Source organism: Haliaeetus albicilla, chromosome 2 (assembly GCF_947461875.1).
Source record: "Haliaeetus albicilla chromosome 2, bHalAlb1.1, whole genome shotgun sequence".
Taxonomy (NCBI): domain Eukaryota; kingdom Metazoa; phylum Chordata; class Aves; order Accipitriformes; family Accipitridae; genus Haliaeetus; species Haliaeetus albicilla.
In genome coordinates this window covers 69,793,159-69,806,715 of record NC_091484.1, presented here as the reverse complement: position 1 = coordinate 69,806,715, position 13,557 = coordinate 69,793,159, and the positions used below count along the sequence as shown (strand labels likewise).

At 42.2% G+C, this 13,557-nt stretch overlaps 1 protein-coding gene and 1 long non-coding RNA gene across 6 annotated transcripts in view; one reads left to right on the top strand and one right to left on the bottom strand.

The window, feature by feature from the left end:
- Positions 1 to 8,342, bottom strand: part of ESYT2 (extended synaptotagmin 2) — a 91,969-nt gene extending 83,627 nt beyond the window's left edge. For 2 of the 5 annotated variants that reach the window (XM_069778180.1, XM_069778181.1), the window contains exon 1: positions 6,297 to 6,872. In XM_069778180.1, the coding sequence (XP_069634281.1) occupies positions 6,297 to 6,662 (366 nt within the window). In that variant the 5' untranslated portion in view covers positions 6,663 to 6,872. Of the gene's footprint in view, positions 1 to 6,296; positions 6,874 to 8,157 lie in introns of those variants that run through there. The other 3 variants (XM_069778183.1, XM_069778179.1, XM_069778182.1) reach the window with 3 other exon arrangements.
- On the top strand, positions 6,323 to 12,399 carry LOC138684465 (uncharacterized). The gene is made up of 2 exons (XR_011323745.1): positions 6,323 to 6,461; positions 7,076 to 12,399. It is a non-coding gene; the product is annotated as an uncharacterized lncRNA (long non-coding RNA).
- The last annotated feature ends 1,158 nt before the right edge of the window (positions 12,400 to 13,557 follow it).

Genomic DNA, 13,557 nt, shown 5'->3' with positions numbered 1-13,557 from the left:
TAAAAGTTACAATGAAAATGTTTTGACAATAACCCTGATTCATCTTCCTATTTCCCAGCAGGCTCTCATGTGTATTTGGGGGTGGGGGGGAAATCTTAGAATGCATATCCAACCACGGTCTGTGATGTGATTTGCCAACAATCTCAAAAAGCAGGAGTAATTTAAAATGAGAAGAATCTTGTAGAAGAGGCAGAAAAGGTCAACTGCTACTCTAGACTTTTTTTTTCTTCCATAAAACCTCCGTCTTTACTGAGAAGATCTTTATGACTCCCATGTTTTCAAATCTGGCTAAAGCTGGGCCAGCCCTTATATGCAAAACTATTTAGGCATGGAAACAACACTAGCAGACTAAAATGCAAATTAGAAGAAAACCAAAACTAAAGAGACTTGTACACATCTTCCTTAGCTATTCAGAAAAACAGCACATTTAAAGAACACATTAGCAGTAGTCCCAAAAGTCAGTAATAACTGTTATGTAATATCCATTTGCTATACGAAAAAAGAATGTATTATACATACATACTTAGAAGGCCTGTGGCACCTAAAAACAGTTCAAGAAGCATACTAATACTTTCAGGATAGTATTTTTCTTCAGTAGTTTCATACCATGTTCATAAATGTCAGTTCATCACGTGGCTTTCTACCATAAATATTCTGGAAAAGGATCTTTACATATGAATCAACAGTGATGCTTAACACATCACTACGTGAGAGAATGTGTTATGTGACAGACATCATCTCAGCATAGTTTTAACACAATAAATTTGAAAACTTTATTTGAGAGACAGGAAGATATGATCAATTGTCCAACACAGATGCCTTTTTTTTTTCCCTCTGGTTCTCCATTCCTAAAACCATCATTCACATGGCTTAACTACGGGGTACTCTTAGAAAGTCACCCAGGCTACCTTCTTGACTACAAGAAGTAATACTGAATCAAATTAAACTTCTTTAAAAAACAAACAAACAAAAAAAAACCCTAACCACAAAAAAAAAAAAAAAAAAAAAAATCACACAACCCACAATACACATATGTATGTATACATACACTATGAGGCACCTAGAACATAAGGCAGTTTTGAAAGCAAATAATCAGGCAGAAGAAGTACGTGGACTTCAGTTTTTAAGTACTCACAAGTTATTACTCTATTCTTACTCACATTCTTTCATACTTTCCAGATGCAGGCTGGCAGCCTAGAGTATATAGCCATCTGCAGTATTAACCATATAAACTGATTAGATCCAGCTTAGCATTAAGTAGCTGTACACGGAAGTAATTTTTCTTATAAATCACTCCTCAGTAAATTCAATCTAACGTGCTCAACTAACATTTGGAGAAAGGATCAGAAGAATGTGTCACAACGCCTCACAGTCTTCCTTTTCATATTTTAGTATGTTGTATAAAACCCCACCTACAGCTACAGTAATAACAGCATTAACCAAAGGTATAATTAGAAGTTCAGAGGAAGATCTTTTTGTTCTATGGCAATTAAAAACACACAGTCTTGCAGAAGGCTGCTTGTTTATCAGGTTTACTGAGTACATACTTAACACCCTTCAGCAGAGATTCTTTGGAGATTCCTGTCCTGAACTATCAAAGATCCACTTAGCAAGTTTGATTCTACGTCATTAAGAAAACTTCATATCAAATACACGTAAGAGAGCAACCACCTCAACCTTCTCTGCAGACGTCACACAGTACAGGACATGATCCTGCAGTTAAGAGCTACCCAAACATTTTTCTTCTACCAACACTGGGTCTGCCTTCCCAATATTAGTAAAAACCAAAGTCTTTGTTGCTCTAACCGTATAATTGGAGTATTTGTCAAGAAGGTCATGGAAGGGCTTAGAGAAAAAAAAAGTACGTATGCATCTTTTATTATAACACATGAGGCTAAATACAAATAATTTCACAGTTATAAATCACAATTTCCTTTTTCAGACATGTGTTCTGAAGCCTGCTTTTACTCAGAATGGTTTTTCATCCCTTAAACATTAGCAGTTTGTTCAACATTCACACAACATTCAACTAAGAAATATGCAACTACCACTGAAGTTATGCTTTACTGACCACCATTGCAAAACCACTCAACAAAACATGCGCTGATAATTATTTTACTGATTATTGTAGCTATACATCAGCATCTAGTAAAAAGGGTACATGCTGACATTATCTCCTCCCTATAGGTGTAGCAGTGGTATAGCAGTTCAGTGGCAATTCAGAATACTCACAGTCTGCAAGAATTTCATACTGCTTCTCAAGGGAAAGGATCTGCCACTTTTCTTTACAACAGGACTTGTAAAACAGTTTAGTTAAAAAGGTGACTAGACACCTATTTAGGTTCAAGCAGATTTTTCCTTTTACCTTAAGTAGATGAGAAAACAAAACAACAAAAACAAAACTCTAAGTCACTCCAAACTAGAGTAGAAACTCAATCTTAAGTCTGTAGGACCCAAAATGCTACTGCAGACTTGTAAATAATGTTTTAATATGGCATTACTTTCACTACAGTGATGTACAGTATTTCAGTTTCTGTATAATACATGGTTAGGGATACAAAGAAAATTGTCTAAATCTGTTTTCAGAATCAATTATTTAAAAATGCTAAAATGTGTTCCTATTTTGGTCTCCTGCTGATTGCTGACAGACTGCACACAGATACAGCTCCTGGTACCAGGCCAAATTTACAATTAATCTGGGGAAAAAAAATCAGCATGGCTTTTTATCTGTATGTTGAAGAAAACACGAGTCGAAGTTTCACTTATCCAAAAAGATGTTGAACATGATATGTTGGCACGTTATATGTGTCACATGAAGCAACCAAAAGCCCCTACAATGGCAAAATTAGATGAACTTTCTTGCTTGTACTGAGAAAGAACAAAGTAAATTTGTTATACCACTTACATTATGAAATTCCATTACTGTTTTAAAAATAAAAGGGAACATGATACCTGGCCTTTAAAAACTGAGAGTCCTGGTTTCCTACCTTCTATCTTCTAAGTAGTGATACTTAAATTGCCACTTTCCTTATATATGTTTGCATCTTAATGACATTAATTCCAGTATAAAATACATCTAGTGTATAAAAATGTTGCTAAGAAAGGGGAAATGCCGACTTTAAATGAAGACCATTTTGATCTTAAATCGTCTCATTGTAAATTCTACTGCCTAGTTTTAAATGACTTGGAAAAGCACCCACCTCTGCTCCCTCCCACCCCATATAATCAGTGACATCTTCCAAACACACAGCAGAGCTATAACTACATGTTAGCAAGTCTATGAGTACAGATCTTATTCTTTTAAGACAGTAAACGAAATATTTTTTAGCATATACATATTTATTTTAAATAATTCAGTGTTGACATTTTAAATAACATAACTTGTATTCATGTTGAATTAATTCATCTTACATGCACAGTGCAGAATATTCCTATTGTATAACCACCTGCTTATAAAAGAAGTAAATCTAATTTAGGAAACTAATAATTAACATTATGAACTCTAGTGTGATAGCACAACAGTATCACTTTCAAATAGTAGCTGAGCATATTGCCAGCAGAAAATCTTAATTCATTACACCTGCAATAACCACTTTCTTAAAAATTAATAACTCAATGCAGTATGACTGAATACTTAACATGAATCACTAAAGCAGCAATCAATCTCAAGGCAGGTGGGGGTGGGGGGAGGAACCTTACATACACTGCTGCTCACCTAAAGTTCTTTTCCAATCGAGAGCCCAGAAAGATACCACATCAGATAAATGTTTGGGATGTTACAAAATTTTAGTTGAAAAATGGCTTATTACATCTCAGTTTCAGTGCCAGAAGAGTAAACAATTTCCTATTAAATTTCCTATTAAATAAATTAATTTCCTATTCCTAATAAATAAATTTACTATTAAATAAATTAGCACTATCTTACTCAAGTAATTTAAAGTTTATTTCCCTGACCAGAAACCAAGGGAACATACTCCAGTTTGGAATTCACATTGAGAAGGATAAACTCGATACCTATTAAAGAGATGCCAGGCTCCATATACCATCCAGTAGCTCTTATTTGAAATATGACTGAAATCCATGAATCTCCAAGACAACACACATAAAGCATAAGTAAGGAGAACAGCAGTTTTCCAAGACACATTATGGAGGCAGCAAAAAGACTCATATAAAGCTTAATGATTATGACAGCGGACACTGAAGACCACTTTTGATTTAAGTGCGCCTTCAGTTCTCCAAAGACTTCTGTTTTCCAGACTGCCTTTCATCTGGAAGCTACATTTATTTGGAAGCGTGATACTTCCAGAATATAGCATACGTGTCAGCAGAAAGAAAAGAACCAAGACCTTTAAAATTTAAGAACATGATTAAAGTGGGAAAAACAAACAAACAAACAAACAAACAAAACCCACAAAAAAAACCAACAGTGGTTTACAATATGGCTGCCAACTGGTGTTATCCAAAGGTCACACTTTTGGGGGAAACCCTGCATATTGATCAGCTGCTTTCTCGTAATACCATAGGATATGCAGGCGTTTGCAGCCAGCACTCATTCCTCTCTGTGATTTTTCACCTCTTACTTCAGCCAAGAGGCCCCTTTCTACATCTTTAGTTATTTGGACAACTCCATACAGGAATTAATTGCCATTTCATCAGAGGTAACAAATTGTGACTTAAAGTAAAATTTACACACAGCACTAAGCTTGAGTATCTACTGCTTAGTTACCAGCAGACAGTTACTATATACAACCCTCCACAACAAATCTAGCTTCAATTAATTAACTGTAAATGCATCAAATAAGAACACTTCCATTATATGCTGCATGATTACAGGAAAAAAAACCAACCAAAACCAAAGAACATAGACCTAACATAAGAGCTACTAACCACATTATTTAAGACTCATGCCTCCGCTTCAAGCAGTAAAACCACTTCATCTGCCTTAAACACTGTCCTTGCTTTTACTATGATCTTCCACTAGAACCTGGGTAAAAGACGTTTAGAAACAGGAGTAAAAAAGACTCCCATCTAACACCTACACACTATATTCTCTGCAGATGTCTGGAACTCCTGTAACTTCCTTAGTAGAGCTAGGACTGGTCACATCAGGTACAGCAATTTCATCACATGAAAACAGCTATTTGGATACTTATCACTGCAATGCTGCTCGATGGACAGTCACTGCAAAGAGTACCTAGCAGAGATGTGGATGGCTATTACTGAGCAGAGAGTAGTCAACAAAGAAATCACACAGAAAGATTTAGCAGAAACCCTCCAAACTTCAGGTATGAAGACTTAAGAGAGCAGCAAGCTCTGCACAGCATATCACCAGGGCAGACCAGGACATACGGAGGCCTGGGTGAGCACTGCCACTGTCGGGTGGCTGGCTGCCAGCCACATGTAAAAAAACTGTTAATCCTCCAAAGGAAAAAATTGCAAAGGAAAAGCACTCAACTTTGAAGCTGAGTTTCGGCTAAAAAAATTAATAATGATCGTTTTAAAGACTTATTAGAAAGCCTGAAACTTACAAAGGAAGACTCCACTTTCGAAGAAAGCCTTTTAAAACCACTCACAGCCATGCACAAGTAAGGCCACCACAGCCCCTTCACCTTAGTCCTCGCGTCACAACCCTGAGAGCAGCCAGATACACTGCCGCGTTCTTATGTCACTCCCTATTAAGTAACGCTTTACTGAAAACTGTAAAACCGTTAGGATCCCGATTTTGCCTGCCTCCGATCTCAACTTTAAGAGAAGGTTCCTGCCGTGTGCGGCAGAGACCTCGCTACATCCAAGTCGTGGGCGCCACAGGCGTCTGAGGGGAAAAAAACCCAAGCCCTGAGGTAAACTTTATTTCTGCGAGGGACACCCCGGCCACGACAGGTTCAGCGCCGCGGGGCTGTCACCGCGCGGCCGCCCCGAGCGCTAACGGACCAGGTGGCCGCGCCGGGGCGGGCGGGCCGGCCGCGGGGACAGGCCGGTCCGGCGGAGGGACGGTCCCTCCGCCTGCCCGCGTCCGGCGACGCCGCGTCTCGAAGGGGGCTGGCAAGCCGGGACCGGCAGCCTAGGGGCGCGGGAGATGCCGTCTCCTCACCCGCTCCCTCGCTCCAGGCCGGCTCAGGGGCTCCGGCCTGCAGCGAGGCTCTTCCCCCCGCTGGCCCGGGGAGGAGAGGGCCGCCGCGGGGGTGGGCGTCACGCAGCTCCCGGCGAGGTGACAGGCCCCGGCCCGCCCGGCGGCTGCGCTGCCCGCCGGGCGCGGGTTGCTCCCTCGGAAGCGCCGAAGGGTGTTGGCCACTCACCCACGCAGGCAGATCCGCGGAGGAGACGCTGAGCCGCACCGCCTCCTCCTCGTCCTCCAGGAAGGCGAGCGCCCGGCCCAGGCGGGAGGTCTTGCCGCCGCGGTGCCTGCGGATCCAGAAGAGCCCGCACAGGGCGATGAGGACCCAGCTGAAGCTCAGCCCCAGGTAGCCCAGCACATACACGGGGAAGATCAGCACGAAGCTCCTCGCAAACTGCGACACCAAACCCGTCACGTCCACGCTCAGCAGCGGCGGCGGCGGCTCCGGCACCGAGTCCCCAGCCGCCGCCGCCGCCGCCTTCTCCGCGGCGGCGGGATCCGTGACGGACCCCGCGCCGGGGGACTGCTTAGCCGCGGCCCCGCTCATGCTATCGCAGCGGCGGTTCCTACTACTGCTGCCGCTCCTCCCGCTGCTGCTGGTGCTGCTGCTGCTCCTCCTCCTCCTCGGGCGCTGGCTGCGAGCGGGCAGGGGGGCAGGGCGGCGGCGGCGCCTCGCATCCCGCGCCCGGCCCCGCTCACCGCGCACCGACACCAACCGCCGCCCGCTTCCGGGTTCGGGGCGGCCCGGCCCAAACGGCCGCCGCGGGGAGGGTGCTGCAGCGCCGGCGGTGGGCGGAGGGGAGGGGGGGGTGGGTTCTGCCACCGCGAGGAGGCGCCTCGGTCCCAACCGCCGCTGCTGGCGCCCGGCGCCGCGCACCAACGCCCTCCCGCCGCCCCGGGCGGGCAGCCGGCCGTCCCGCGGCCCCCCTCCCCTCTCACCCTTCTTCCCTTCCCTTCCAGGCCTGCCCCAGGAAGCGCGGCTTCGCCCAGCACGAGGGGAGCCGGGCCGGGAGCAGATCGTCGCCGCCTCTCGCCGAGCTCTCCTCGCTGCCGCCGGGACACCCGTCGCCTCGGACCCCCCCTCCCCCCGGTTCGCCTGGGGGCAGCCAGCCCAACGGCCCGGCCGTAACGGCCACCGCTGCTTGGCCTCGCAGGAACGGGGTGGGCATCAGGGGGCCGTAAGAAGGAAACGGGCGCTCGGTGGGTGGCACGAAGCGGAACCCGCTTGCCAAGGCGCTAGGGACCGCGAAGGCGCTCGTGTGTGCTCCCTCGGGGGCAAACCGCACCATCTCCCCGTTCTCCGCAGTCGTGCGTGCGGTTGAATGGCTTCTACCTGTTACACCCGCCAGTAACAAGCTTCGTATTTTTCTTTGTAGAGGGACATTATTAAAGGGCCGACTGATCAATGGCTCGGAGGAGCCAGAGGCCCGTCGCTCCACTCCTTGGTCACAACAGGTGTTTCATGAAGCTTTGCTCGCACAACCTCAGATAAAGCGGGCTCTGCTGTCAGCTGCTTCATACACAGGGGTACCTCGGGTGGCACCCACGATCTTGGGATTACACAAGCCCTGATCCATGCAACGAGAAAAGCTGATTTTCTACAGGCTTGTGTCCTGTATCCCTTTGTCACAGTAGCACCTGGTTCCCTCATCATTCCTCTTCCCATTCCTTCATCTTTTCAATAATTTTAATGTAACCACCAGTTTCATAAGGGGTGGCTGTTGCTTGTCCTTAGCTGCGTGCTAATCAGTTTGCTAGTACACAGTCGCTGATTAAACTCAGCATTTACCAGTTTTGTTTTTTTTTTTTCTTTTGGCTTTAAATAGCTAACCTTTCACTCGGTGGGAAGGAGGGTTCTTTCTCCTCTCTTCAGCTGCCAGTTTTCACTAAATTTGTAGGACTTTATGAGGCTAGTATTTGCAGGCAGGGAAGAGGGGAGAATGAATTTAGCCAATAGGCTGAAAAATTATGAAGACACATACAAATGGACAAAAGGAAAGATGCATAAGCTTCATTTCCTTAAGAAGGGAAAGCAACCTTACCTCAATTACGCAGAGAAATGCAAAGTCAGAAATGCAACAGTACAAAAGGAAAAGTTGCTTGCTCAGTGCTGCAGCGCAGAATTGGAGAAAGAATCCATATCTTGACAACTCAATGTGGTGTTCTGTCGTATCGTCTTTCCAAATTCCCTCCATGCCTGCAATCAGACACAATGTGCCACTCTAAGCAAAAACAATTTCTGGCCATAGACTCACGTTGCTCTTTACTCCCTCCTTACCATTGACACTGTGTGTTCTCCACCGGTTAGTCCAGATGAAAATTCAGAACTACCAAATGATACAAAAAGGAGTAACAAAATCAACGATTTACAACTATATGGTAATCCAAGCTTTGAAATGACAGTTTACTTACTTTGGGTCTTTACTTCTAGAGAACTCAAAACACCTACAGGCTGTAACAGTGAGGGGACTGAAGGGCAGCATAAGACCCTATAAAAACTTGTTACCTTAAACTGGGGGTATCAAGTATGACTCTGTGACCCCTTTGGATACCAGTAGTATCAAACACCAGTAAGTGGGGGTGATTCTTTGCATTTATTGTATTCCTCTTCTAATGAGTTTGCTTACATAGACTTTCTTGTGAACTCCTCACTCCCGAGTTTCAGCAACACCTAGTACAAATGGCCATATTGTATGTTGGCTCCTCTATTACTATTAATATTTTCTCATTTTTTCAAGCCCTTTTTTCTCAGTCTTGGACTCCATTGCTCCATTTTACTTCCCTATCTGGCTTCACAGTATCTCAAGCAGAATACAACAAACCAAAATGAAAATTCAAAATGAGAAAAAATAAAAGTGATGGAATTAACTTGACGTTTGCCAACGACACTTTACCATATGCTGCATCTTATTCTGCTCTCCTTTATGTGTCGGTGTGTGTTCTGCAAATGAGCTGGATACAGAATTTGTAGAGGAGTACCCTGTACAGTCAGTATTAATACACTGGAGAAGCACATCAGAAAAAAAAATTGATCTTGTAGTAGCATTTAGGATGACAAACACATAACTGTAGGCCTGACAGCCCAGCATTGATCCTGGGCAGGTAATTCAATAGTTGATATGGAAGTTTGATTAATCAGAACTAAAGGTGGGTGATACTGTGCCAGTCAAACAGGAAAACAGAAGCAAGATCTTGTAGCATTATTGACAGCATTTACCTGTAACATCAATAGAAAGTTCTGTTACAGAGGTTACTGCTGACTTCTTCTTCTGAACTTCTGCAGATAACTGACTTGGCCCCACACAGTATTTTGATGAAGAAACTGGGTGGTATGAAATTAGCATATCCATTACTATAATAGGGACAAAAGAGCTGTTAAATTAAAATCAAGATATAAACTCTGCTGCTAGGGGATAAATTAGGGTCAGTCTATTATAAAGTTTTTTCATAAAATGTTCTGGATAAACACAAGTTATTTGTTTATTCTAATCTTTTTGGTGCTGACAAATTTGCTCAAGAATTTTCAGATTGTCAATTCACGTATTTCCTGGTTTTAATACTTACGATAGCAGTCTTCAATGCATCAGGAACTCTTGCAGATACTCGCTTATGGCACAGAGATTACTCTGGCTTTTCCTTAAGTATCCAATAGTGAATTGTATCATCTACAGAGCTGATTATATTTATCTCATTGAGATAATATTTATTCTTTTCGTATCCTGCTTTGTAGTTCTGTTGCCTTCTTAGAATTTTAATTTTTTGTTTGCAGTATTCCTTTATACGCATTCTTAGCCATATGCGTGTTCCTCCTTTTTACTGGATTCCTTTTTTGCTTTCTCAAACTCAGTAGCTTCCATTGGAGTCAAAGTAGTGTCATCCTATGTTTATCTTTACCTTGCATCACATCAGTTTGCCACGATCCTTTTTTTCCAGTAAGTACCGGCACTATTCTTCAGAATAACTTCTGAAAGATCTTATTTATACATCCTGGGTTTTGAGGATGAGAAAAACTGGCAAAATTCAGTTTATATGGTGAAAAAGAAAATCTAAGTTTCCCTGACTTCTTTGGATTTCACACAAGAAAACATATCTTGAAAGCAATTTTAGTTGTTGCTTCTTGACCATGTTCAGTAACAGTTAATCCTCCTGAAGAACAGTATTTAATACTATAGCTTATTTTACCCAACAGCACTATTTCAGTATGATGCTTCTCTCTACAGGTGTTTAACTATTCAATAGAAATCTGTACTGAATCGAAATCTGAGAATGTTCACTCAGGAGTTTTTTCCTAAGCACTTTGGAATTATTAATGGAAACACAGTTTACATGAAGTTTCATCTTGGTAAATTCTCATGATGGAATACTCACTACTTCTGTGTTTGATTTTATCCAGCTGTCTCAACCTGCTTCAGATTATCTAGAATATAACACAAATATTTTCTGCCTGCTTCAAATTATCTAATATATACCACAAAGAAGAGTCAGAAGATGCTACCATACCTGTTCAGTATACAGAGCTTCTGTTGTTTGGAACAAAACCATACATGTCTGATCCCTGGTATCACCCGATTGGGCTTCAGTTTCACTGAATGCATAAATTGTACTCTCATTGTAAGATCCTCAAATATTTGTTGTTCCTGAAGACAGACATACTTTCCACTGAAATGTGTTTCTTATAAGTTTTCACAATAATCATTGTCTCCTTTTTTTTTCCCTAATGGCATTCTTACAAGTTACATTTCAAAACTAAAGGCACAAAGTTTACTTCAGAGATCCACATTTTCGCTGTTTCTATTTATGAACCTGGAGGACTGACCAATGTTAGCATTTTGAACACTTTGCAAGAGGTCATTTATGTAATTCTCATCTACATAAGGGCTCAGCAGACATTGGTTAAAAAAATGGAAAAAAATATATCTATAAAGCCTAGGTCCTAACAAGTCTCTTCCTTCATGCAAAAAAAACATTATTTTCTTTTTTTTTTTTAATAATAAAAGAATCATCATTTTTAAGCATGGTGGAGGGTTGCCATGTTGTCCCTATGAGGGTTGATATTTCCAGTAATTTTTTGGTGTAATGCTGTGGTGTGTCATTCCATACAGAGGTGAAGAAAAATGCAATACTGCTCCACAGGATTAGAGGAACATCCAAAGACAAAATAGCTTATTACTACAGAATGTAAAAAGCCGAGTTATTTTATATTCCTGGTTTTCAGATAACAGTGCAGGTGAAGAAGAAGATATGTGTACCAAGCCAGACAAGAGAAAAGCATGTAAAAGCTAAAATTGTACTAAAATTCCCTACCAAAAACCTTGTTTACAACACTTTTCTTTCCAGGAAAAGCTAGGGCGTCATTTTATGCTCTCTAGTAATACAACAGGTATGTGCCATTTTATTGCCTGTATTCACATGACTCCAGCACCCATATTTATAAAAACAGTAAAACTACCGATATGTTCATTTTTTCCACTGCATTGGTGAGAAACTAGTTAATTTTAATACATGGTAGAAACACTTAAAGATGCACAAATTTTAGTTCAGTTATTCCAAAGGTCTTATTCTAGCTTGTGTTCTCATGCAGCAGTTAAACTTCAGTTTGATCCCTGGCTTTAAGGTTTCAAAAGTTCTTTCCAAACCCTCTAGTGCTGCCTTCCCACATCTGTAATTTTTCTCTTGCCATAAAGCTGCCTGACTAGTATACTCTAATGAGTAAGAAAAAGCTGTTGGCAGCCAAAACTGATTTTTTTTTTTTTTTGGTAAAAAATATATACATATATTCTAAAGAGTAGATGGTAGGACCAGAACTTGAAAAAAAGCTTTTTCTTCTGTCCAGTCTTTGGTATTACTGTCACATTTGCTAGTTTTAGTTATATGTATTTGTTATATTGTTGTTAAAAACAAAATTCAATTAGAATACTTGAAGATAGTTTTTGTCCTTCAGCCTCTGTATGTAGGACAGCATTTCTGTAGACTATCCTTTACTAAGCAGATGCCTAGTTCCATGTGTTTTGTAACACTGTCACCACTTTGGCTAAAAAGCTCTCCGCGTTAATCCAAGATGGCTTGTAAGTGCATTTTTATTTGTTCAAGGAAGAAGACACAAAATGCTTATAGATTATTATTGCTCTGCCAAAGACAGCTAAATAATTCATAAGAATGTTTATGAATAGCTTAGTATCCATAGATGCTTATATTTAGTGAATGTAATTTAGCCCTAAAAGGTCATACTTACAGTTAATGGTAGTTTGTTGCTTTGGGTTTTTTTAATAAAATATCAAGCATTGGTTGTTTGTTTTGGTTTTTTTTTTTCCTCCTAGTTGCTTGCTTAATTTGCCTTTGCTTGTCTGTTACATGATACAGGAAAATATTTCATAGTCCGGACAGTGAGGGAACTTTTACAGCATTTTTAATTTATTCTGGAAACACAAAGAGGAGGCAACTGTATCAAGGCTTCGTATGTATTTGTCAACTGACTATTAAGGCCAAGTATAAGGGGTTAAATTTTATCTCTGAAGTCAGTGTGACAAAACTGTTGAACTATGACAAGAATGCTTCTCAAAAGCAAAAATGCCACTTCATTTTTTTTTCCCAGTAATCAGTTTTCTACAAACAATAATTAGTATCAACAGTAACAGCTACATATTAACCTTTTTTTTTTTTTACTCTTAAAAAGAAAAAAATAGACAACAAAGTTAAAAGTGCCTAGAGGAATTCTCACCGGGTCTTTTAAATCACATGGTAATAGGTTGTAAATATCTGCTGTGAGAATAACACACACCTTTCCTGCAGGCAATCATCGTTTACGTCAAGTTTGTTTCACGTGTGTTTGGTAAGTTGCCACTTGCTCTTTGTTGCAGAGAACAGCTCCAGTATTTATGACTGTAGGAATACTGTTAACATTTTAATTTCTACAGGTATTCTTCGTACCTGCCTCTACTTAACATCTGGGTAAATGGCAGATTAAGCAAAGCATGTCACCTGAACGTTTTTTTTTTTCCACGGTAATCGTGCGTGACTTTACGAAAAGTGAATCGGCTACGATTAGGAACGGTTTAATGGTATACTTAACCTATGAAAGGTCAGCAGCGAACAGAACAACGGTGCTTTTAAAGGCCGCCCGCGGGAGCGCCCCGTCCCCGCCTCACAGGATGGTGCTCGGCGGGTCCCAGCCCTCCACAGGGCCCCTCCACCTGAGGAAACCCAGCTGGGCGCCGGCTCCAGGAGGAAAAGCCGCCTGCAGCCGCGCAGGCGTCCCAAACTGCCGCTTCTCGCTCGGACGGGGCTGGAGACGGGCAGCCGCCATCCCGCCGCGCAGCGGCCGCCCCCTCAGCCCACCGCCGGCCGCCCTCTCCCTTTCCCACAATCCTCTGCGGCAGCAGCAGCCGCCCCCTTCTCGCAGGCGGGCCCCGGCCCTCATCCATCGCTCGGCCGATCGGCTGCTT